The sequence below is a fragment of the Danio rerio genome, chromosome 2 (assembly GCF_049306965.1).
Source record: "Danio rerio strain Tuebingen ecotype United States chromosome 2, GRCz12tu, whole genome shotgun sequence".
Classification (NCBI taxonomy): domain Eukaryota; kingdom Metazoa; phylum Chordata; class Actinopteri; order Cypriniformes; family Danionidae; genus Danio; species Danio rerio.
This window is the reverse complement of record NC_133177.1, coordinates 51,335,319-51,362,343: the sequence shown is the minus strand read 5'-3', so window position 1 is coordinate 51,362,343 and position 27,025 is coordinate 51,335,319. Positions and strand designations below refer to the sequence as shown.

The following is a 27,025-nucleotide window of genomic DNA, read 5'->3' as shown; positions in this document are numbered from 1 at the left end:
GCGCCGTAGACACAACCACCGTATAAACAACGCAGCTTCTCATTGGTTGCAACAGAAGAAGAGCGCGTTTGATTGATTTCTGCAAAGTCACCGCTTGTACATAATAAAAGTTTGACGAATAAAGTAAAAACGTCAAATTAGGTACAAATACGAGCCTAAAAACTGACGTTTATTAAGAATAAAAGAAAACTGAGTTTTTTGTATTACTTTACCGAATGTTTTTTAAACTGTCCAGCAGATGTCAGGAGAAGCAGGCAAGCAGCGCTTTATTAAACACAAAAGGTCAAGTAACGTTAACAGAAAGGGAGTGAACGCGAAAATAAACTACTTTTAGGACATGTAGGGAGTATTTATCTATTAGGGTGAAATATTGTAATACGTTTTAAAATGATAAGGTGATTGCTGGACTCTGGAGGGAGTTTTCCTAATAAAAAAATACTAAATAAAAATACTGGTTTCATCCCTAACTCGATAGTGGGTCAATTCCTTTTAAAACTTGTGTTTTTAAAATAAAAATAAACTAATTAAATTAAATTATTGAATATATAGACGTAAAGTATATTGTGCCATCTCATGCTATTTAATTATATTATAATACATTAAATATTCTGATTGGAAATAAATGTCTATATTAGTTTTCGTTATTACAGATTTGTATTATTTATTTTATTTGTATTAGCTTTTTTGCAGATATATATATATTAGAATGTTACTGAACAACACATTAAATATGGAAGGCATCTATTCTGATATGTATGTACACATAAACACTACCTGACAAAAGTCTTGTCGTCAATCCCAGTTATAAGAGCAGCAAATATTAACTTGACTTTTAGTTGATCATTTGGAAAAGTGGCAGAAAGTAGATTTTTTCAGATGAATCATCTGTTAAACTGCATTCCAATCATCACAAATACTGCAGAAGACCCATTGGAACTCGCATGGACCCAAGTTTCTTATAGAAATCAGTTAAGTTTGGTGAAGGAAAAGTCATGGTTTGGGGTTACATTCAGTATGGGGGTGCGAGAGATCTGCAGAGTGGATGGCAACATCAACAGCCTGAGCTATCAAGACATTTGTGCTGCCCATTACATTACAAACCACAAGAGGTAAAATTCTTCAGCAGGATAGCGCTACTTCTCATACTACAGCCTCCACATCAAAGTTCCTGAAAGCAAAGAATGTCAAGGTGCTCCAGGATTGGCGAGCCCAGTCACCAGACATGAACAATATTGAGCATGCCTGGGGTAAGATGGAGGAGATATTTAAGATGAATCCAAATAATCTTGATGAACTCTGGGAGCCTTGCAAGAATGCTTTCTTTGCCATTCCATATGACTTTATTAATTAATGAAGCGATTTGAGTCATTGCAGAGATGTCTGGATGCAGTCCTCCAAGCTCATGGGAGTCATACACAATATTAACTCTTTTTCCACTGTACCATGACTTTATATTCTATACTGGACATTATTTCTGTTAAGTGACAAGACTTTTTGTCTAAGCAAAGCCAGACCTTACTGTCCTAATGAAATAATTAAAAATCAAGGCATGATCATATTTTATTTTGATAAAATAAGCGTAATCTAGAGGCCTTTGCCTTTCATATAAGCCACTTCTGACACCAAATCATAAACTAGAAGTCAAGTTATTAATTGCTGTTCCTAAAACTTGAACAGACAACAAGACGTTTGTCAGATGGTGTACTGGCTTCCCAGCTGAAGCAATAACTCCTCTTTTAAAGATCTTTTCTCCCCATTCCAGTTGGTTTAAAGTGTTTTTCCCAGTGTTTGTGTGTGAGGGTGGGTCTGTAGAGCATCTCCTTCATCTTACTGATGTCTGTTTTAGGTTCATGCGGAGGTAAAAGTCTGTGAAACACTCCCATGAACTCGCAGTACTGAACATTTGTTGTTACATTGAACAAAGTGCATCAGATTTTTGTCGACACAGTGTCTTTGTTTACTGTTTATACACAGTCCTCCTGTGGATTTCACTGACACAGGATACCAAATTAATCTCTAAAGCATGGAGCAGCAGTCCAGGCCTGAAAAGCTGAGAGGTGTGATGTTTGCACACTGCATATTAATAATAATATAAACATGGCAACACAGTGGTTAGCACTGTCGTCTCACAGCAAGAAGGTTGCTGGTTTGAGCCCCAGTTGGGTCAGTTGGCATTTCTGTGTGTACTGTATGTTCTCCCTGTGTTGGCGAGGGTTTCCTCTGGATGCTCTGGTTTCCCCCACAGTTTCCCCCGCTAGATGAATTGAATAAGCTAAATTAGCCATACTGTATATGTGTGAATGAGTGTGTATGGATGTTTCCCAGTGATGGGTTGAAATAGGTGAATAGGTTGGCGGTTCATTCTGCTGTCGCGACCCCTGATGAATAAAGGGACTAAGCTGAAGGAAAATGAATGAATAAATAAATAACACACAAAACTGTGTTTTATAAAAATCAATTATTTTTATTGTGGTATAAAATGTATTTACAAAGATTTAAAAAGTGACAATACATTGTTGCCTTAATATGGATCTACTTTTAACAAACAAAGAGCAAACAAACAAAATGCACCTTTTATATTATATATAAAGCTATAGAAATAGTGAGAGACCACTTTAAGATTTTTTGTTTCTCTAGATTTACTTGTGTTTGAGTAAATTATAATTAATCTTTTATTTTGTAAATGACAAATTTAAAATAACAATGTAGTCAAATTGCAGAATATTTAATTTAAATATAACAATAAAAATATGCCATGTTTTTGAACATGTTTATGTTTAGAGCAGTGTTTCTCAACCATGTTCCTGGAGGACTAGCAACACTGCATATTTTGGATATCTCCTTGGTCTGTCACATGTCTTTCAGTCTCTGCTAATGAGCTGATGATCTGAATCAGGTGTGTTTGGTTACGAAGACATGGGCTGCGTACGAAACCGCATACTATACAGTAGGCTAAAATCAGTATGCGTGCCGAGTAGTATGTCCGAATTCATACAATTCGACAATCAGTATGCAAGAAGTACCCGAATGACTTTCTACTTCCGGCGAGATTCTGAAGTGCGCATCCCATGCACGCTGCGCTATCACATGATGCTACGCAAGAGAATTCATGAATGGGAGTGAAGCGAGTATTGACCGTACTAGAGTATAGATACTGTATAGAACGTACTTTTCTAACAGCCGAGTAGTGCATTTAAATTCAAATGCAGTACCTACTGAGAAGTAGGCGGTTTCGGACGCAACCATGGAAATTGTGCAGAGCTGGTGGTCCTCCAGGAACGTGGTTGAGAAACATATGAAACATATAAGAATACCAATGCTTTAAAGTCAGAAGGGTTAAGAAATGAATATATGGTGAAATAACCCTGACACATACAACAAATGAAAACATTTATGGGAGGAAATCTGACTCTTATAAAAACAAAACCTTTGACTCAAACCAACCTTATCAATCCAGTTAATACACAAGTAAAAATCAGAGGTCTTCAGGAAAACTCAAACAGTTCAACTGACATGAATCTAGGCATGGGCCGGTATACGATTCTGATGGTATGATAACCTTGGATAAAAATACCACGGTTTCACGATATTGTGATTGCTGCTCCAAAATAAGTTCTTTTTAAATGTCTGTGAAAAAAAAAATCAACAACTTTTTTAATTTTGGAAACATTTAAAATATTTTGGGCCAGTAGCTTTTGATGTAGAAGTTCCTTTTCTGCTGAAGATACTGTTTACAGTACTAAAATAGTTGTAAAAAACATGTAAAAAAGAGGACAACAACAAAAATATCGTACATACCTTAGGAACGGTATAACAGAAAACTTTGGCGGTTTTAAAACCTTGACTTTTCCAAACCGTGGTATAGCTTAAAAACAGTTATCGTCCCATGCCTACATGGATCTAAAGTATTCTTTAATATAATATAAAATACACAATGTCATTTCAAGGGATACACCTGGAGTTCAAATCCCCTTAAAGATGAAGCTAAATTCCAGTCTGCTATAAACAGCATTGATATCGTGTTGACACTGTAACACCTGCAGGCCTTTAAACATCTGGACAGCAAATGCTGGAGTTCATCAGCTCCTCCTGCCAACATCATGTCAAACAACTGCCAGCAAATTTCCTCATGCATTTTTTTAAAGACCACAAAAAATATAGCATACTACACAGTAGCAAGTCTGTGTCCTGTCTTTATGTTACACCCATTCTAATAAACACAGTTCAGTCTCAATCCTTATGACACTAAACAGCAATCAATGATCATCAGAATTACAGTTTCACTTCATGACTCTTGGACAAAACTGAACTACTGATACTGATTGCTTTAGTGCATTCATGCCAAATTAAAAGTTTATTGCTTTTAAATTCAGCACAAATGCTGCACCTAGTCGATAAATGTAATAAACACCTTAATTTCTCTCAAATGTGCTCTTATAAACCTGCCTGGACACACTCAGTAGCTGCTCTGAACAAAAACACACCAGCTGTGCAGTAAAGCAGAGGTTTTCATTTTTTTAATGCAGCTTTGTGTTAAAATGTTTACAAAACTGAGGCATATTATATGTATTCCACTTGGAAAAAAATAATAGTTTCCCTGGATTTACTGTTTATTGTTACAGTGCTCAGCATAATTGAGTACAGCCCATTTTGAAAATGAATATTTTAATCCATTTCTCAGCGAATATACTGTAGGCAGTGTATTTTGGTGCATTTAAACAAAACAGATTTATTAAACAGATATATTTATTAAAATAGCATTTTTGTCACCCAACATATTAAAAAATTGAAAAATACAATTAAATTCAAGCAAAATATTGAAAAAAAAAATACAACCTACACAATTTCAACTCAATTTTTTGGCTTCTTTTCATTTTTCCCTTTTTTAAATTTGTATTTATTATTTTTCTATAACATACATTTGGCTGTACTGGTTTTTTGAACCGTTACCTTAAGTTATTTTGTTAGATAAGCTCCAGATTTGACTTCAGTACTGACTAATCTAATGTATATGCACAAAAATAATACTGTAAAGCTTCCTTTTAAAAATATGAATTTAAAAAGAGAGATTTGTGAGAGATCTGTGCTTATATATGCAGAGCACTGTATGTGTTTCAATGAAATGTCATTAAGGGGGGCTAATAATTCTGACTTCAACTGTATATATACACACACACACAGGCAGTATATGAAGAGTTAAGTTCAGATGCAGATACCTCTGAATGCCATTTGATTTTTTTTTTCAAAAATTTGTATTTTTCTCAGACTCTTGAATGTAGGCTCAGTAATTTTACTTTTACAGTGATAAATAAGTTATTTTTATTGGCTTTAAAGTGAAATAACTGAAGACAAATGTAGAAGGCTGAGAAGAAACATGTTCATTTTACGACAAAATATCAGACTACATTTAGAGGTTTTTGTATCTGAACTCTTTATATATATATATATATATAAGGTTCATCATTTGCATGTGTCTTTATGAGGTGTGACAGAGCATTTTTAAGAAAGTTTAGAACATTTGGGCACAAAACATTATGATGTTTGGAGATGCAAGAAAGATTTATTTAAAATATATGTATTTATATACAGAATGTATATGATTTGTGCCAAAAAAGAATTTCTCACCTAGAATTTTTTTACCCAAGTCAAAATATCTTCATTTCAAAGAGAGAACAGGACTATTGTAATTAACAAATTGGCACATAATTTTGCTTGTCTTCAGGATAAACTTTTAATTTGGACTTATTTCTTCTGAAGGTGAAAACAAAACATAATTATTACTTGATCTGAGAATTTTTCGTTATTTTACTAGAAGACAGAATTGTTTTTGCTTTGTGATTGTTTAATTTCTGTACCTGAATACTGTTAGACTCCCAGAAAACTGTCAAATAGAGCTATTCAAACCATTTTCTGAAACTGTATTCATATCGCAATATCGTGCAGCCCTAATATATATATATATATATATATATATATATATATATATATATATATATATATATATATATATATATATATATATATATATATATATATTATATATACACACACAAACACACATGCATGCACACACACATATACATACATATACACGTGCACACAAACCTATATTCACACACTTTTTGAGATACGCACATTTCCAGTGCAGAATGTAAAAGCTGGCTTATATATAGAATGTAAACTGGCTTATGATTATTGTATATTTTTTACCCCAGGTGAAATGAATTTACCCCAATTTGGAAATTCTACAAACAAGTTAACCTCTATTCAGCACCAGAACGTTGTGCATTAAATTAACAAATAAAATGCCATCCTTTTTTTAAGTCTCGATTTGAATGCATATAAGAAGTAGGTGCAAAATGTGCAACGCAGGCACTCACTGAATGCACACAAAAACAGCCGTGCAGGTGTTTGGGATTCTCACACACACGCTTGGTTTGTTTTTGTGCTGTAGCAGGTTGTTCGTCTCTCGCTGCTCGTCATTCAGATGTGTCTCTTCATGTGCAGAGCCAGATGATCAGAACGAGAGAAACACCTGAAAGAGAACATAATGTTCATACAAGAGGAAAAGTCCCCCTGAATATAAAACCAAAGATAGTATTAAGGTTCTCTAAGTCAGTGTGCTTAAAACTCGCATTTAGATGATATAAGCAATAAGGGTGTAGATTCGCATCATGGATGTGCAGCCGACAAATGTGCAGCAACTATGTGATGCTATCATGTCAATACGGACCAAAATCTCTGAGGAAAATTTCTAGTATTTTGTTGAATCTCTGCCATAAAGGATTAAATGGGGTCTAACCCGGTACTAGTAAGGTGTACCTAATAAAGTGGGCTGTGAGTGCATCACCTACATTTGAATTCAATTCAATTAATACACTCAATGCTGTAATTTAGAGGTGCACTTCATTTGAAAGCAACAAAACAAACACGCTAATAATGCAACAAGGCTGCTAATTGGATGAAAGCGTGTTTTAGGAATTGGTCTGAGACTACTAATAAAAACATATTTCAAATATAGCCTAGTGCACCTTTAAAGCAAATAATCGTTAAGACAGAGTCAACATTGCCATTATAGATTAGACAAACTTCAGCCCCTTGCTTCTAATTGGCCGAGCTGTTATACACAAAAATGTTTAAAAAGTGGGAGGGGCTACTCTTCATGTCTTGTTGGAAATGACATCAAACAATGCTGTGCATCTCAAGGCATTTCAGAAGAGCTTTATCTTGCGTTTATCTGCCTTAAATGGATTTTTTGCATTGAGCTTTCCTGCTTAGTATGATTCGGTACAGAGCACCCTGATGAGGCTGCCCTTACATCATAGGCATGATGTATATTATAAAGTTACCATTGATATCACTTGATAGGCGTGGTATATTTTTAGTTTCTCACCATGTCAAGTTCCCTTTGCAGTCTTTCTTAGAAATTGAGTATTGTACTGTTCTTACCAGTTACAGGAAATGAGCCATTAAATGCTGCATCACACACACACACACACACACACACGCACCTGTCACAGTGGCTGCATTTGAAAGGTTTTGCTCCAGTGTGTTTTCTGAAGTGTCTGGTCAGTTCATCACTTCGAGCGAAACGCCACTCACAGCCTTCCCACGAACACCTATATGGCTTTTCACCTGCAGGAAAGACAAAACACAGCTATACTCACTGTTTTTGTATTTTACTTAGGGGTAAAAAAGTACTATTTGAATGCTGAGAGTAAACAAGCTGATGCTGCTGAGAGCAACATTTAGAGGAGTGTGTACAGTAGATGTGAGCTGCAGGCTTTCCCTCATTAGCACAATAAAAATAGAACAAACAATGACAGCAGTGAGAAAGGATGCTGAGGTTTAAAGGTTTAGAAGGCACATTTTTAAATACGTTTACATACTTGAAGACACTTAAGTTAATACTCTACATTAGGGATGTGTAAAATTCACCAAAACATATGTTGATAATAAGAATTAGATGATGTTTTGCAGAGTGTGTTTGTGATTGCACCATGACTTTGAATCAGTTGTCCAGAGCAGGCCTCAATGTTCACCACCTTAAAATGATTTCTGGGGCATTTTTAGCTATCTAAGGAGATTCTGTTTTAGTTATAAGATGTATGCCTAACTTTTAATGCCGAATTTTAACATTTAGTATCAATGAAACTAGAATAGCAGCACAGAATGAGGTTATTACGGGCCAAGCACCGAAGGTGTGTAGGCACCTATTGTATCTGTTCCGGTTCTTAGTAATATTCTTCTCGGTTTCCTCTTCTTCTTCTGCTCTGGTTGTCTACAGCATTTGCGCAAACTTTCACAGTCTGATCTTCAACCAAAACAAATTTTCACTCTCTAACTCAAACTCTCTAGCGCCACCACTTTTTACTTTTACTGTCTATCTTTAGAACTTTGAATCAAATGGGCTACAATCTTTTTCTGCTGATTCCTTGGCTCAAAATGAATGATGTCATTTTTCATCATGAAAATATTTTCTCAATTTTGAATTTTTAGTAAAACCCATTTGAACTAACTCATCCTAGGCCATTTTTCCGATTTTTACCAAAATTGAATTACATGATCTACAGAAAAAAAAACATGCAACACAGAACATGTTCATTCCCACAAGTCCATGTCTATGTGGAGCTCTTTAAAGTGATTACAGTATTTATTCTTAATTCTATTACTTCTAGACAAGTCAGGATAGTAGTCAGGATCATTCATTAAATTGCAAGCAAGACGAGAAGTGTGGGAAATAGGGTTAATATTTGCACCTCCAGCACATGACAGCAACATGAAGAATGAGCATTCGAAGAATGCAGGGAGTCACCAAACCACATGTACACACACACTCTTCAAACATTTGCCTCTAGAGGAGGAGGTCTGCTTGCTAAGTATTCAAACAACGAGAGTGATGCAACAGCAAAGCCACATGGGAATGAGCGTATAAAGTGTATGAATGCACTGAAACTGCTGGGTTTCAATCACCCTGTGTTAATGCACATTTTGAAGTATTGCATGAAAAACTAGTGCTGGAAATACCAAATATTGAATAAAAAATCCCTTCACAGAAAATTTTTACACTCACTTGAGATGGCTTTGGACAAAAAAGGGTTAAAGCAAATAATGTGCGATGCATTTACTGAATAAACTCTGAAGTAGCGAACATTACACCTGCATGACCAATGAAGTTCAAGTCAAAATTGAGCATTATTGTCACTCTGCTACATATGTAATGAAATGTCGTGTCTCACATATACACTATACACACAACACTGTACATAAGAATTATTTGAAACCTATACATACTAACACTGGAGCAGTAAACTAACTATAATTATGGATTTTAATATACGTGCCTAAACTATCCACATAACCTAAGACAAGCTATACAAGCACTTTCACACAAGACAGAACAATTTTGTACAAGATATTGTGCAAAAGGAAGTATTTATGTTGGATGAAAAAAGTAGTGCAACATGATCAGCTACATAGTTGCTAGGTTACCAATACTACAGTCAGCCACTCTAAAGCCTCATTCACACTACGAGTAACTGGGGATCTCTCAGCTCGCTCAGAGGCCGTTTGTATTCTCCGTGCTGTGGACCTACACAGACCTGCGTTCACAGCAGGTCGCCACCTAGAGCGAAAGAGACATTGGCATTTGACATTAATGAATTTTGGCTTGGTAGAACATTTTATACAAAGCGAGTTACACTGCATTCTAATAATGCATTTTATCAGTTCATGCATTCTCTAATTTTGGGATGTTTTAACTCTGTTAAGGCTGACATCTTAAATAAAAGTCCAAAGAGACAGTTTAGTAGATAGAAAATAATTTTAAAAAGCATTCAGGTATAAGAAATTGTATCGTTTGTAACTTTGAAAAGGGCGAAGCAGTGGCACAGTAGGTAGTGCTGTCGCCTCACAGCAAGAAGGTCGCTCATTCGAGCCTCGACTCAGTTGGCGTTTCAGTGTGGAGTTTGCATGTTCTCCCTGCATTCGCGCGGGTTTCCTCCGGGTGCTCCGGTTTCCCCCACAATCCAAAGACATGCAGTACAGGTGAATTGGGTAGGCTAAATTGTCCATAGTGTATGAGTGTTTCCCAGAGATGGGTTGCGGCTGGAAGGGCATCCATAAAGCTGCTAAAAACTTGCTGGATATATTGGCGGTTCATTCCGCTGTGGCAACCCCAGATTAATAAAGGGACTAAGCCGACAAAAAAATGAATAAATGAATGTAACTTTGAAAAAAGAAAGACAATTAATTTTATTGAATTGTTTATATAAGGACTACGCAGTGTAATTTCACATTTGATCATAGCATTAATGTACACCTGACCTGACAAAAGTCTTGTCGTCAATACCAGTTGTAAGAGGAACAAATAATAACATGACTTCTAGTTGATCATTTAGAAAGTTGCAAGCAAAGCAGGTCAGGGTATTCCAGGATTGGCCAGCCCAGTCACCAGACATGAACATTATTGAGCATGTCAGGGGTAAAGATGGAGGAGGCATTGAAGATGAATCCAAAGAATCTTGATGAACGCTGGGAGTCCAGCAAGAACACTTTCTTTGCCATTCCAGATGACTTTATTAATCAGTGAGTCATTGCAGAGATGTATGTATGCAGTCCTCCAAGCTCATTGGAGCCATACACAATATTAACTCTTTTTCCACTGCAGCATGACTTTATATTCTATACTGGACATTATTTCTGTTAAGTGACAAGACTTTTGTCTAAGCAAAGTCAGACCTTACTGTCCTAATTAAATCATTAAAAATCAAGGCATGATCATTTTTAATTTTGCTAAAATAAGCGTAATCTAGAGGCCTTTGCCTTTCATACCAACCACTTCTGATACCAAATGATCAACTAGAAGTCAAGTTATTATTTGATGTTTCTAAAAACTTGGATAGGCAACAAGACTTCTGTCAGGTAGTGTATACCTGAATACAGTTCGACTCCTCTGAAAACAATAACATTCTGTTTATTTAATTTTCACTTTATTCTATGTAGATTTTTTATTATATTTTATGCAAACACACTCCCCCCTACAGTATCAACCCAATAAATCTAAAACAATAAATTCTTTCCAAACAGTTTTTCAAGACATCTAGTGAAAGTACATACATATCGCTGAATAAAAAAACATTGCTATGTTGGATTTTTCCAATATCGTGCTGCCCTAGCTTTTACTTACTTAAAAACTATCAATCAGGTGAATGAAGGAACGAAGCATATTCGAGTAACTGGTTTTTCAGCAAAATTCTGTTCATGTCTGTGTGTGTGTGTGTGTGTGTGTGTGTGTATTTAAATGCTTTGTACATCATATTCATCAGTGTGACTTTCAGCTTGATCTGAACGAGAGCAGTTTTGTTTCCCAAAGCTGAGGAAGCTGTTATGGCAACAGTAAGTCAAAATACTGGTAGGATTATACACCCTCACATAGAAACTGCTTACCCGTGTGTGTGCGCTGATGTGCTTTCAGGTGAGAACTCTTTGTGTAAACCTTCCTGCAACCGTTAAAGTAGCATCGATGAGCTCTCCTTCGTCCTTCAGGTGACCCTTCACATCTGACCTCCTCCCCTCTTGGACCGTCTGCATCTTCTTTCACCAGTGAGGGCGAGGAGGGCGGTGTGTGTGCGATTACACACTGCTGCTCAGACGCGTTGTGGCCCAGTGGGTGTGTGTGAACATCAGCAGATGCGATGATCTTCTCACAGCTGCCGAATGATGAATGGCAGGATGCTGCGATCTCATCCTGTCTGGGGATAGAGGCTCCCGGTGGGGACAGGTTTGCTTCTGTCCCACAGCACCGCACAAACTGGCTCCACAGATGGTCGGATTCGCATACTGACCTCAGATCTGCTGCAGAGACATAGGGCTCGTTCTGCAGATAGCGCTCAAGCTCAAGACAAGTCTGTGTGAGAGAGAAAAAGGGCACAAAAGTGACATGTTACATGCATTTTCTGCTTGTGTTTTTAAATGTAAAACAATTTTTTTTTTTATGTTTTGGAAATGTGCGACATTGTTTTAGGGTAACTTTCTAAATGGTAAATTCTAAAATGAAACTAAAACTCTTAAAAATAAAGCCCTGTTATCATTTATGGACATATATGGTGTTCTAAAGCTTTTAGTATCTTCTGTAAAACACACAATTTGAGGTTTAGCAGGACTTCAGACGTTTTCTTGTTAGTGTGAAGCTGTCAAGTTGCAAAAAATTATACATTTATAGTAACAAATGTTTTAAGTTATATGAAGACTGAAATTCAAAGGTTTGGGGTCAACGAGAAAATGAAATACTCTTACTCAGAGAGATCAGAGGGAATTTATCGTAAACATTTTGAACATAAACATTTTTTAAATATCGGTTTTAAGTGCTCTACCATAATTGTTTCTAGAAATGGGGCGATAACCGTTGTCAAAGTAATCCGCGGTTTGTTTTAAAATCGTCAAAATTGTGTGCAATACTGTTCCTAAGGTATGTGTATGATTTTTTATTTATGTTTTTTTTGTTTGTTTTTTAGGACAGCAGTATCTTCCACAGAAAATATATCTAAAGATGACGTTTTAAATAATAAAAAATCTGTTTTTGAAACAAATGATGACAGCAGAAGTCAATAATTTATTAAGCCAGACATGTTTACTCTTCCAGAATAATTTTAATGTTTCTCTAAATATTGTGTTCAAAAGGGAAAAAAGTTTTTGTTTTTACCAAGATATTTAAATAAAAAAAAAAAAAAAAAAATATATATATATATATATATATATATATATATATATATATATTAGAACAGTAATCATAACACCGCGAAACCGTGATATTTTTATCCAAGGTTATCATACTGTCAGAATCTTATACCAGCCCATGCCTAATTGTTTCCTTCATTCTTCCTACATAAGAAAGGATTTTTTAAGCATTAAACCAACATTGAGATAAAGTTGGTTATATATTCACATATTCGTTCAGTGACAACGGTCCCTATATTGTTTACCATGCAACTTTGAATATTCGGTCTGAAATCACATGTAAATGTGACTTAAAACAACATTAGCACTGTTTAGTTGACTGTGAACAATGTTGTACTTTAATAGTCATGAGCTGCTAATATGATTTCACTATTTAGAATTAGCAGAGAATGTTTGTGTAAAGTTATATTATTAAGAAGAAACTGTGAATGTGAAAACAAAAAACCAACTTTACCTTAATCAAACCAACATAACTTCTAAAGAATCATGTGACACTAAAAACATAGTAGAAGTAGCTTTGTAGAATTATTTACACTGAAAAACAATGAGTTCTGTAAAATTGATGCAAACAACTTTGTTTAAGTTCAGCCCAAATAAATAGTTTACAACCACAATAAAAACAACTTTTAAAAAAATTGTAAATCCAAGAAATAATCTTTGAATAGTTTTTTCATTGTATTTTGATGCTGTGTTTTACAAACATCATTATAAATAAATGCAGTCAAATAAAAATACTTTCTTTTAGCATCAAATGATATTACGACTTCTGAAGGATCATGTGACAAAAAAAGATGTGAAATTCAGCATTGACTATATTAATGCTGTATTTTTAATAAACGCAGTCATAAATGAACAGACTTAACGTTATTCCTAAAATAAATGTTTACATTTCAAAACCCTTTCACTTGTCGATTATTGTAGATTATGGTAGCAAGTGCAATTTTTATGTAAATTTTAAACGTCTTTTCCCGCTAAATTAAAATCTTTTATGAAAGCAATAATTTGTATTCCACTCTTGGGGAAATCTCGTGAACTGAAACATCGTATATTAAAATAAAATAATACCCTGTATGAAGTCGTATATTTATTTTCTTTAAATTTCTTCGGTCAAAGACTTTACAGAGATTGTTTATAGTTGGTTACCTGTTGCCAGTACTCCTCCAGAGACGGTAACGCGGACAGGTATCCCGTGTCAAGCACACTCTGCAGCTCCTGGAATATACTACACATAGGAATAACATCCATATCCCTCCCAGAACTGTCAAATTCAGCTTGAAAATGCGTTTTCCCGCCGTGTCTTCATGTAAGGCAGCAGCTTTGTCTGTAGCGGTAGCGAACACTCGGCTGCAGAGAAAGCGCTGTAAACTGCAAACTTCCCATTTCAAAACAAACCTAACACGCTGCGTGACAAGCTGTCAGTGAACGAATCAGAGGCGCGCAGATAGTCCCACGCCCACTATCTAGACTCCACCCACTTAGAGAGGCAGTCCGGGTAATTGGATGGTGATTGGTTGTTGGCTTGTCCTTCTGTGTGATGATTGGTGAGTTGTAGTTGGCGCTATTTCTGGGGAGGTATTTAAACATACCCCCTTCATGTTCTCACTTCACTTCAACCAAGGAAGGAAGCCTGTGAATATGTGGTTGATATATATATATATATATATATATATATATATATATATATATATATATATATATATATATATATATATATATATATATATATATATAATGTATGGAAAAAAGTATTAACCTTAATGAACCATCAATTAACATTAAATATTACAATTATGATTTAAGAATTATTTTTGATGTTTTTAAAATACTTTAATGTTTGTTCTTTAATTTTTTTTTATGTTCATTGATGGTTCATAAAGGTTACAACCTTTTTTCACAAACAAAAACACAGGCCTGAACACTGAAAATATTTTCAACCCATCCTGACCCTCTTTATCCTGACCATTGCATAGGGAACAGTATTAACAGATGCTTGCTATCAGGGTCGTAGCAACCAGGGGGTGGGGTGGGGGTGAGGGGGATACGTCCCCCTCACTTTTAGAGACAAATCATTTAGAAACTATTGATTAATGATTATATTAACGCAAACTTTTGGACTCATTCTCATTCAGCTGTCCCCCCACTTGTACAATGTTTATCCTGAAGTTGATATAGCCGCAACATATTGGTGTTTCGTAACATTTAATTCACTTAAGATTTAACAATATGTTTAAAACTCAGCCTCACGTACGTGTGTCAACTCATACATCATCTCGGTCACACATTACCCCTGTACTGCAACAGTTGCACTGGTTGCCTGTTAAGTCATTAAGGCATTGATTTTAAAACTTGATTTTAACTTATAAAGTTGTTCATGGTTCTGTTCCTGATTATATATGTGATCTGATCTGATATCTACAGCATCTTCTTGTTATTTACGTTCCGCTTTGGGGATCACCTTGTTTCAGCCTCCTTGCAAACTTAGCACCATGAGAGGTCATTCTCCTACTGTGCACTTAAATTGTGTAATGCTCTTCCCACAAACATCAGGAACGCCAGTTCCCTGGACTGTTGTAAGAAACTTCTTAAAACTCACCTTTTTAGTGTTGCTTTTGAGGCTTTTTTCTTATTTTGAATTTTTGCATTTCATGTTTAATTGTGTTCTGATGCTCTTGTTAGCGATTTGAGTCTAAGAAAAGCGCCCTATAAATAAAATGTATTATTATTAGTTTTTATGAGGTGGGTTGTTAGCCCAATGCTCAACCCCTAACCTGGAGAGCCAGAACATACACACATACACTCTACGGACAATTTAACCTACTGCAGCACTTGTCTTTGGACTGTGGGGGAAACCGGAGCACCCAGAGGAAACCCACACCAACAGGGGGAGAACATGCAAACTCCATACAGAAATGCCAACTGCCCCAGCTGGGACCTGAACCAGTAAGCTTATTGTTGTTAAGCGAGAGCGCTATCCCCTGCACCACCACGCCGCCATTATTATTTACTTATTTTCAATATAACTGCTGTCCTAAATACAAAATCAGAGATGCCTTGCACAAAAATCATCTGATAATGAAATCCTTTTCATGAAGTCAGAGATTCAAGCGAGCTGGTAATACTGGACACGTCAAAGCAACTGAACAGCGAACACTGAAGAGCGAATCCATCGATGTGCAGCTCCACAAGATCCGAGCAAGACAGTGGCGAGGAACAAAACTTCACCAATTGATGAAAGTGAGAGGAAAAAAAACTTGAGAGAGACCAGGCTCAGCTGGGCACAACCACTTCTCCTCTGGCCAAACTTCTTGTGCAGAGCCAGCAGGCATTTATCCAGCACTGGCATACAGCATGCGGGGCAAACATGGCCCGGATTTGGCAGAGGTGGCACTGTCTTTAAGGCGACACAGAATACTTGGGCCAGATGTAAAACGTAGTATTAGACCCAGATGTTCTTAATTGATATGTGGGTCGTTCAGCCTATCTTGAGCCACATTTAAAATACATTCTTATTATTTTCAAATAAAGAACGAAAATTTTACCAATCGGGTCGCTTTGAGAAAAAACACGCCTAAAAATTGCAACCGGGTTCATTAATTTCATTGCAGTAGTGACAAACCAACAAATCTGGCCCAGTTCAGGCTCTGTTAACTTGGCTTCCAGACTTGGCCCAGATATGGTCCATGTTTGGCTATTGTCTGAAAGCCAGACTTGGTCCAGTCATGTACCGTAATTCACTATGACGTGGGCCAAGCAAAAGCTAATTGCGTCGCCACTGGCTTGCATGGTTTGGGACCTGTAGAGATGCACATCGATAGATTTGCTCTAACTCTCAGCAGTGAATATTAAACCACACTGAACTGAACTAAACTGAACTTAAACTCTGACAACTGGACTCACACTGTTGCAGTGTACCATAATCTTCTATGTGAGGCTGCTTTCACACAATCAACATTGTAAAAGCGCTTTAGTAATAAAGATGAATTGAATTGGGCCAGGTAAGGCAGTGGCAGGCATCCGCTGTGTAAAAAATTGCTGGATAAGTTGGCGGTTCATTCTGCTGTGGCAACCCCGGATTAATAAAGGGACTAAGCCGACAAGAAGACGAATGAATGAATTGGGCCAGAGCTGGGCCAGATATATTTTGCTATATGTGGGATTTTATGCAAGTGTTTGGAGGGCATCTGAGGTGAATCAGCTCTGAATCAATCTTTGATGTCTGTGATTTATAGTGCTTTCCGCACCCCTGAAATCCTCCGATTAAAGACGCTGCTGTGAGGATTACAGAAAGTAAACACCTGGAAGCATGTACACTTACCTGAACCTCATAAAAACACTGTGGCATGGATTGTTTACAGTCATAAAATTTCCCCCTTATCATGGCTGAGTGAATGAATAAAGCATGTTTACACACACACACATGCACTAACATGCACATACACACAGAAAAGGGAGTGTGTGTAGTGGTGGTGACTCATATTTTCTGTGATTACTGTTTGTGTACATGGTGTCTCCCTCAGACACACACTCTTTCATGTTGCAGAGCTAGCCTTCTGCAAAATACTCCAAATAACAGATTGTTTTCGAGGTAAATCATAGCACCAGGAAGACATAAAGGAACACAAATATGATGCTAACCAAAAATACACAATAAATGCAAAATATTAAGAAAGAAAACTGTATACAGACTCAGTAACTTGCATGCTTGTTAAATAGCAAAACTATTTTTATGATATTAATGTTTTAATACACTTGCATCTTGAAAATTTTACAAATTATGTTGTGAAAAGGTAGATGTGGGCATTTTAATAAAAGGTTTTTAGTATTCAGTCAGTGGCTGTGGGTTTTAAATTGATCAAAAGTCTTGCAAAAACTGCATTAAAGTTTCCACACGATCTACCACAACTGTTTCTAACACAGAAAACATAATGGAGGTAAAGTTCAGATTTGTAGAAGAGGTATACAATATAATTGCAGTATGCAAAATTAATATTAAATAGCAAATTGTTGAATATTGTAGCAAGGAATAAGGTCATGTACAGTTTTAAAAGTTTTACTTTTTACTATTTAAAATAGGTCTGCATGATATTGGAGAATTATGATACAGGTTCACCAGATGCTTTGAATGGCTGATGTTTTTTTCTGGGGAGTCTAACAGTGTTTGGGTACAGAAATTGCATATTCATGACGGAAAAATGCTCTTCTGAATTAAGAGTTTTTGTCTCATTTCTAGTCCAAATAACCAAAGTTTCTTAGATTAAGCCAATTATTGGTTTGTTATCAGTTTCAACATTAAGGAAGTTTTTCCTTAAAACAAGCTAAATAATCTCCCAACTGGCTAAGTAAAATAATATTGTTTTCGGTTTGGAATGAAAACAAGGCAAATTCTAACAAATTCTTAGACAGACAAGCATTTTTGCAGTGACAATTTTTGAGCATTTTTTTTACGGACAGTTTAGTTTATTGAACTCACCTACAGCGCATGTCTTTGGACTTGTGGGGGAAACTGGAGCACCCAGAGGAAACCCACACAAACATGCAAACTTCACACAGAAATGCCAACTGACCCAGCAGGGCTCAAACCAGCAACCTTCTTGCTGTGAGGTGATTGTGCTACCCACTGCGCCACCAGAAAAGATACATATTCGCTTTTATAGTTTGTTGTATAACACATACATATGCGACTTATACAAGTGTAACATATCAGTTTTATTTTTTCAACATGTCCCTTATCTAAATGAGATTTTACAACACTTTACTTTTTGAATCTATTTGGTAATGGTTGTTCAGTTAAAATTATGGTTTTTCTAAACGAGCAAACCCTTGAAACCTTTTCAGAGTCGGCTTAATTCATCTACATAAATATCATTTATGTGGCTGAAAGACACAGTGAATTGTAAAATGCTCCACTCATGTGTAACTGGAAATTTCTCACTTCCTACATATAAAATTGCACAAATCATGTTTTAAGCTTGATGATGAAGCGGTTATCTTACTGTATCAAACATAAAATATGCTGCAAGCGATTGTTCATATAAATACATTTGCACTATTCAATAACAATACAAGTCAGCAATCACAATAATTAAACTGATAGTTTCTCAGTACTAAATAAGGCTTCAGTGGCCAACTTCCAACTAGAAAACTCAGATTCATGATTATTCTAGCACATGAACACAGCATCAATCACACGCATTAGTTTATAAGAAGACTCCTCTGGGAAATGTAATTTTATTGTGTTTTTGTACTATTTTCTATATATTTTTTCTGATGTATGATTTCTCATACATACACATAATGAGATGGAAATTATTAAGTAAAAAAGACACACAAGACTGAACAGGTGTGGAAGTTCAGTGTGTGAATGTGGAAGCATGTTGTTCTGCAACGCATACGAAAAGCTTGACACATGCAATCGATTAACATACTTTATTAGGGAACGGCTTTGCAAAATCGATGACACTATACATTCTGCAACATTGGTGTATCTAGTTGTGTGGGCCTGGCAATTGTTCTGTTTTTTTTTTTTTTTTTTTTGTGGTTCTGCAAGGTGGGGTTCTGCAGGTTTGAACTTTTTTCTTTGTGGTATTGTAGATGTTTGTCAAAGAAATTAATAAGACACAATGAATGTGTGTGTGTGTGTTTGTGTGTGTGTGTGTGTGTGTGTGTGTGTGTGTGTGCTTGGTCTGTTCCAGCTTGTTGATATAATACATAATTCTATAGTCATGTACAGTATATGTGGACATGATTTGAAAAGGCATACAGCTGTCTATATAAGGTCCCAGGGTTGACATTGCATGTCAAAGCACAAAACAAGCATGAAGACAAAGGAATTGTTTGTAGACTTCTGAGACAGGATTGTCTTGAGGCACAAGGCTGGGGAAGGTTACAGAAAAATTTCTGCTGCTCTGAAAGTTCCAATAGACCAATTAACATGCTTGTAAACATTCAGGATGCGCGCGCAGGAAGGTGGCAGAAAGCAACCGGGAGCCCTAGCATTTACAGCGAGGGAATGACATCAGATGCGATGCAGAGTTTGTTGCTGTCTTAGAAATAAGATATATTACTTACATATTATATATATTATTTACATAATGCTTACAGCATATTATAACAAGTGATTCAGCAAAATTAACGTTAAAGTGAGCGGCGTTCATCTGACAGCTCCATTTGCGATAGCACCCTCCCAATGAATATTGGATAAGACGAAATGACCAAGCATCCAGCCCCAAATATACAATCTCAATAAAGCTCCGAGTGATTTTACAAGAGAGAAGTTAAAGGTCTACAAGTCTTTGGATGCCAACAATGTTGTTCTTTGAGGTCATGTGCAATAAATATTGCTCCATGATGACCAGATTCAAGAGCTAAACACCGAGATACCGCCTAGCCAAAGACAAGGAAACAAGACGGAGCTAACGTTATACAAGGCCTGGGTAATTAATCACCAACACGCAAAACGACTGCATTCTGACAGTGAACTGCACCTGTACTGCAGGATATGTGAACCTACACATAAAGGTAAAGTTGGTTTTATATTCGCACATTCAGACTTTCTCCTTAATAATATAATTTCATAAAAATATTATTTGCAAACTCTAAATAGCGAAATCATATTAGCACCAGCCAATGACTATCAATATACAACATTGTTCACAGTCAAATAAACAGTGGTAATGTTGTTTTCAAGTGACACTTGCAGGTTATTTCAGACCGAATATTCAAAGTGCCGTGGTAAACAATATAGGGAATGTGTCACAAGTTGTCACTGAATGAATGTGTGAATATAAAACTAAGTTTACCTTAATAAACATAACTATCACGTTTCATTCTTAGCATTCAGTGTCAGCAGTTTAATTAACCACATGTAACTGTTTTTGCTGAAATCATTTCTGCAATCAAAAACAAGTAATGATTCAGCATAGCGTGAACTTACCTGATATGACATGAGAACTGCAGAGTCCAGCATTTCTAATTAGCTCCTCACTTCATTCAGCTCCCATTTAGCCAAAGACATCTGCAGTCGGTATTAAAGCAGTGTGTGGTGAATGGTAAAAGTTAAGTTTTCCATTTTTGGACTCGAATTTAGCATCCTACCGCAAAACACAACATCTTTCCCACTGTGTCCCGTTGTCTGTTTTTTGCAAACGGGGACCCGTGTGACGTCATGTGTGACGTAGGTTGGTAATTGGACTATAACCACAGTGGCCTCCATCATCTGTAAGTGGAAGATGTTTGGAACCACCAGGACTCTTCCTAGAGCTGGCCGGCCATCTAAGCTGAGTGATCGGGGGAACGACCTTTGTTAGGGAGGTGATCAATAACCCATTGATCACTCTGTCTGACCTCCAGCATTCTTCTATGGAGAGAGGATAGCCTTACAGAAGGACAACCATCTGTGCAGCAATCCACCAATTAGACCTGTATAGTAGAGTGGCCAGACGGAAGCTACTCCCCACCTGGAAGATGACAAAAGGCATCTGAAGGACTCTCAGACCATAAGAACCAAAATTCTCTGGTCTGATAAGACTAAAATTGAACTCTTTAGAGTGAATGCCAGGCGTTACTGTTGGAGAAAACCAGGCACCTCTCATCAACAGGCTAATACCATCCCTACAGTGAAGCATGGTGGTGGTAGCATCATGCTGTGGGGATGTTTTTCAGCAGCAGGAACTGGAAGACTAGTCAGGATAAAGGGAAAGATGAATGCAGCAATGTACAGAGACATCCTGAATGAAAACCTGTTTCAGAGTGCTCTTGATCTCAGACTGGGGTGCAGTTTCATCTTCCAGCAGGACAATGAAACAAAGCACACCACCAAAATATCAATGGAGTGGCTTTACAACAACTCGGTGAATGTCCTTGTGTGGCCCAGCCAGAGTCCAGATCTAAATCCTTTTGAACATCTCAGGAGAGATCTGAAAGTGGCTGTACACCGTCACTTCCCATCCAACTTGATAGAGTTTGAGAGGTACTGCAAAGAGGAATGGGCGAAACTTCCAAGCTTGTGGCATCATATTCAAAATGACTTAAGGCTGTAATTGCTGCCAAAGGTGCATCAACAAAGAATCGAGCAAAGGCTGTGAATACTTATGTTCATACGATTTTTCAGGTTTTTTATTTTTAATAAATTTGCAACAATTAAAAAAAATCTTTGTTAACAGTGTCATTATGGGATATAGTGAGTAGAATTTTGAAGAAATCAATGAATTTAATCCATTTTGCAATAAGGCTGTAAAAAAAAAAGTGGAAAAAGTGAAGCACTAGGAATACTTTGCGGATGCACTATATAACCCATAAAAAAAAAAAAAAACTACATCAGCTTTGCATGACTAAAACAGTTTTAAAACATAGAATTACCTGTCCAAAAGAAATACTTTAGCCATATTGTCACCCTCCTCCAGTGTGCAAAACTAACTCCAATATTGATTCAGGATTTTAATGTTTTGATTCAGCATTTGATTTTATTGCTGTCACACTCATCTCAGATAGTCAAAAAGAGTGATGTTTGCTGTGCTGAGATCCACATTTCAAGATGATATTAGGAGAAATCAGCCTGATCTCAAGAGGAAATGTAAGTATTTTAAGTGTTGTCAGTTTAGTGGCTAATTCGGACGAATTAGTACGAGTTCAGTCGTACAAAAATGTACGATTTCAAAAAGGAGGCGTGGCACCTAACCCCACCCCTAACCCCAACCGTCATTGGGGGATGAGCGAATCGTACTAAATTGTACGAATTAGATTGTATGAATTCATACGAATTAGCCACTAAATCAAAAGTTACAAATTGCCGTGAGATTGTGTTGGAGAAATATATTCTTAGTCTCAAAGACAAAAGGGTCCATTCAGACTTTCATGAGAAACACATGAGAAAGCAAACAACTGAACAGAGACACAAGGTCCCATAATGCAAGTCAAAAGCATAAATAACACTGTAAAAAAGTTAGTTACTTTACTTAAAGTGAGAAAAAGTTGCCTTTATTCTAAAAAGTGAGTAAATCCATTGTAACTCGAAACTGTTAAGCTGACTAAACTTCAAGGGATAGTTGCCCCAAAAGTGAAAATTCTGTCATCATTTCCTTATCCTTCTTTTTCACAAGACCTAGAGAAAACAGTTGATTAAAAAATACTTTCAAAGTAAGGCCAATATTTCATAATTATCTTATTGGTTTATCAGTATTGTTTTATTTGTGAAATACTTTTACTATGAAAAACAAAATAAGAAAAACACTATTACTTTGGGACGATTTTTTTCAAACGGTATTCACGACAAATAGTCTGCAAATTGGGATGCAGCAATAATCATTTACAAGGCAAACTGAATCATTTACTTGCATTATTTCAAAACTTTCTTGTTTATAATGTAAGCATTTATAAGAGCAGCGTTTTCACTGGTGACTACTTTAAATGTTTGTCACAGTTTGTTTCAAGGAAATATAACTACTTTATTTTAAAAGAGCCTAATTCGTAAATAATTATATAAATCAATTTATACAAAAATGTAAAATTTTAAAAGAAATCCACCCCTGACCATACTCCTTATTGGTGGATGAGTAAATTGTGCTAAAAAGTACGATTGAGATCATACAAATTAGTCACAAAGTTAGGTTGAGCGGGGATGAAATTAACGCTGGACAAAAAATAACTATTGGTGCATTCCAAAAGGGAAATATCATCCTCAGAAGGGTGCTTTGGAGTAAAAAATTATGGCTGCCATATTGAAGTGTCATTCCAAACAAAGTGATCAAAACTGGGCACATCAAAGGGGCTTTTGGAATTAACTGAATGAAACAAAAATACAACTGATGAACACTTCAGCAACTTATACTTTGAGAATCTGTTTGGTGTCACACACTGCACTTAATTCGTAAGTGCTCATCACTTCTGAGAGACTGTCCGAAGTGCTTAGTGCATATGGATAAGTCCTACAGAATGGGGATTTGCGATTTGCTCATTACCCAATGACGGTAGGGTTTAGGCAGTGGTCACCAAACTTGTTTCTGGAGGGCCGGTGTCCTGCAGATTTTAGCTCCAACCCTAATCAAACACACCTGAACAAGCTAATCAAGGTCTTACTAGGTATACTTGAAACATCCAGGCAGGTGTGTTGAGGCATGTTGGAGCTAAACCCTGCAGGGACACCAGCCCTCCAGGACCAGGATTGGTGACCCCAGGGTTTAGGGGTGGGGTTAGGTGCCATGCCCTCTTTTTAAAAACGTACAATTTCGTACGACCGAACTCATACGGATTCGTACAAATTAGCCACTTATCTGGCAAAATGTAAAATACTTAAGTTTTCTCGTGAGATCAGGCTGCTGTTTTTTCAATACAATTAATTCTCGCATACTGTTTTTAACATACTATATAGTAAAGAAGTGGTAGTGCACCACTTGAAGTATTTGATTTCAGAAGCAGTCAAATCAATTTCCTCAAAGCCCTGACAACATTTGCTTTCCAAGTTATGACAACACATTCGACATGCAACCCATGATAAAGCTGACAAATTTCACATGCCTTCATTATTGTGTCCTGCAGTTAGGACTTTGTAGCAGTTAGCAGCTTAAGTGCAGAAAGGAAATCAGTGTAACAGAATTTTTTCTCCCTAATTACAAGTTGTGTTTCTCTTTCAGTGTGTCAAAGTAGCCTTCTAATTGTCGTACTGCTATTCTCCGCATTGCAAGTAAATCTAATGCAATGTGAGATCAGATCAACACAATTAAAAGTAATGAAACATTTAATCTATTTTCACAAGGCTGTTCATTTTGAGGCAGACAGATTTCTTAAGTGCTTGTACAGGTCTTTGAATCTGTTCATTGCACCGCCACACACTAGCTCAGACTTGTTTAGAGGGTTTTTTTTTTTGTGCTTTTCCTAGAAACAGATTTTTGTTATGGAGGTAAATTAGGCTGTTCCTAGAAGCAGATTTGCGCAAGCATACTGTACATACCTAAAGCTTGAGAAATTCTCTTGTTCTGTTATTATTCTAGACTTCTCTAGAACACCCATCCACTGTAATAAACCTAGTTCAGACTCGCCATCACACAACACACATACACAGAACCTGTTGTGTTGTTTTAAGAGGCAGAAATACCTGCTTTTGTGATCAGTGAGCCCAGATCTGCAGTGGGAGAGGATTTGATGGTTGTTTGAGAGTTCAAGGTCGGACTAACATGTCTAGAAGAGATTATAAAATGTTAACTATTCTCTCATGTCATTATGAAAATGCATCACAGCTGTCCTAAACAACATGAAATGACCCATAAATGAAGAGTAAACATCTCTACACCACACTTAGTCTTCGGTTTAGCCATGTGTTTTAAAGTGGTCACTAGTTTCCACACAATTTTATGAGGTTGAGCTTTTTCATTCAACAGTTTGATATACCGATATATATATATATATATATATATATATATATATATATATATATATATATATATATATATATATATATATATATTCATTCATTAATTTTCTTGTCGGCTTAATCCGGGGTCGCCACAGCGGAATGAACCGCCAACTTATCCAACAAGTTTTTATGCAGCGGATGCCCTTCCAGCCGCAACCCATCTCTGGGAAACATCCACACACTCACACTACGGACAATTTAGCCTACCCAATTCACCTGTACCGCATGTCTTTGGACTGTGGGGGAAACCGGAGCACCCAGAGGAAACCCAAGCAAAGGCAGGGAGAACATGCAAACTCCACACAGAAGTCGAGTCGAGGCTCCAACCAGCAGCGACCTTCTTGCTGTGAGGCAACAGCACTACCTACTGCCTCGCCATATATATATATATATATATATATATATATATATATATATATATATATATATATATATAGAGGCAGAATCGAACCCGGGTCGCAGCGAGCACCAGAGTGCATGTGTCAACACACTAACCACTACATCACTGGCGCCGACAGATAGATATTTGTTATATATAATTATATTTTTAGGGTTTTTTTACCTTTATTGGATAGAACAGTGAAGTTGAGACAGGAATACATTGGGAGAAGGGGAAAGGATCCCCAAAGGATCTCAAGCTGGGAATCGAACTCAGGTTGGTGTGAGCACCTGAGTGTTATACGTCAGCGCACTTTACCACTAGGCTATTGGCGCCGACAGATATTTTTTAAATTAAAAACAATTATTCCCATTTCCTTTCACCAAATACACATATTTTTATATATACGTAGCTCCTGCAGTAATGGCATTAGTCAAATTGACTCGATTTAAGCTCATGAAACTGAATAATAAAAATAATTACTTACTCACAAGGCCGTTTATATTGAGTTGTTGTTTAGCCACACCATGTTAGTGTTTCGTAACATCTACTTTTTTTGAAGTCGTTAAGTCAAACTCAACGCTTAACCCCAAACCTGGTGGACCAGGACTTACCCAATTCACCTATAGCGCATGTCTTTGGACTGTGGGGGAAACTGGAGCACTTGGAGGAAACCCACGCCAACACGGGGAGCACATGCATACTACACACAGCACAGAAATGCCAACTGTCCCAGCCGGGGTTCGAACCAGTGAGCTACTTGCTGTGAGGTGACATAACTACCCACTGCGCCACTGTTCCGCCTTATAATAAAAAATAAAACAAATTTAATATTTAACAAAAGTTATAAGTACAAGCAAGTAGAATGTCACACTGTAGAGCGATGTTTTGCAGTAACATTACCATAAACATCTACAGTATAACTATATGTATTTTGCAACAAATGGTATGAATTTTCTATATGCAAAGCCGTTTTTAATTAAAATGTATATCTATTTTAGTCTTTTAAAGTAATTTTTTTCATGGTTTAACTTAGTCCATCATGACCTCCTAAACATCCTCATATCATAACTGGCTTAATCACTGTCTCCTCTCCACCAATCAGCTGGTGTGTGGTCTGGCGCAAAATGGCTGCCATTGCATCATCCAATATAGTATATACAATTATAATATGAAAATTTGCAAGCACAGCACATAGTAAAACTACTTAAAGACTCTTAAAATTAATTCCTTTAGAGCAGAATTGGCAATGATAATAAAATAAACTATCTAAAATAACTGTAAAAATAAATCAACTTAAACTTCAAATACAGTTTGTAAATAAAACTATATTATAATAACAGTCCATTTGTGACAAGCAAATTCAACTCCATGTTTAACTCCAATCTTCACGAACACGGACAAGCAAAACAGGGTGTTTGTTTGATTGTATGCCTTTGATGTTCCGTCATGTGAATCATTTCAAACTCAGCCAATATGAACTAACTTCTCAGGAAAGTTTA

The 27,025-nt window shown here is 36.6% G+C and overlaps 1 protein-coding gene across 1 annotated transcript; it reads right to left on the bottom strand.

Annotated features, from left to right (window-relative positions):
• Nucleotides 1-6,017: 6,017 nt before the first annotated feature.
• On the bottom strand, nucleotides 6,018-14,126 carry klf6b (Kruppel like factor 6b). The gene is made up of 4 exons (XM_001920617.7): nucleotides 13,882-14,126; nucleotides 11,449-11,908; nucleotides 7,512-7,635; nucleotides 6,018-6,535 (listed from the first exon to the last, which is right to left on the bottom strand). The coding sequence occupies exons 1-4, from the start codon at nucleotides 13,981-13,983 to the stop codon at nucleotides 6,484-6,486; spliced, it is 738 nt and encodes a 245-aa protein (XP_001920652.3). The 5' UTR covers nucleotides 13,984-14,126; the 3' UTR covers nucleotides 6,018-6,483.
• Between the last annotated feature and the right edge of the window lie 12,899 nt (nucleotides 14,127-27,025).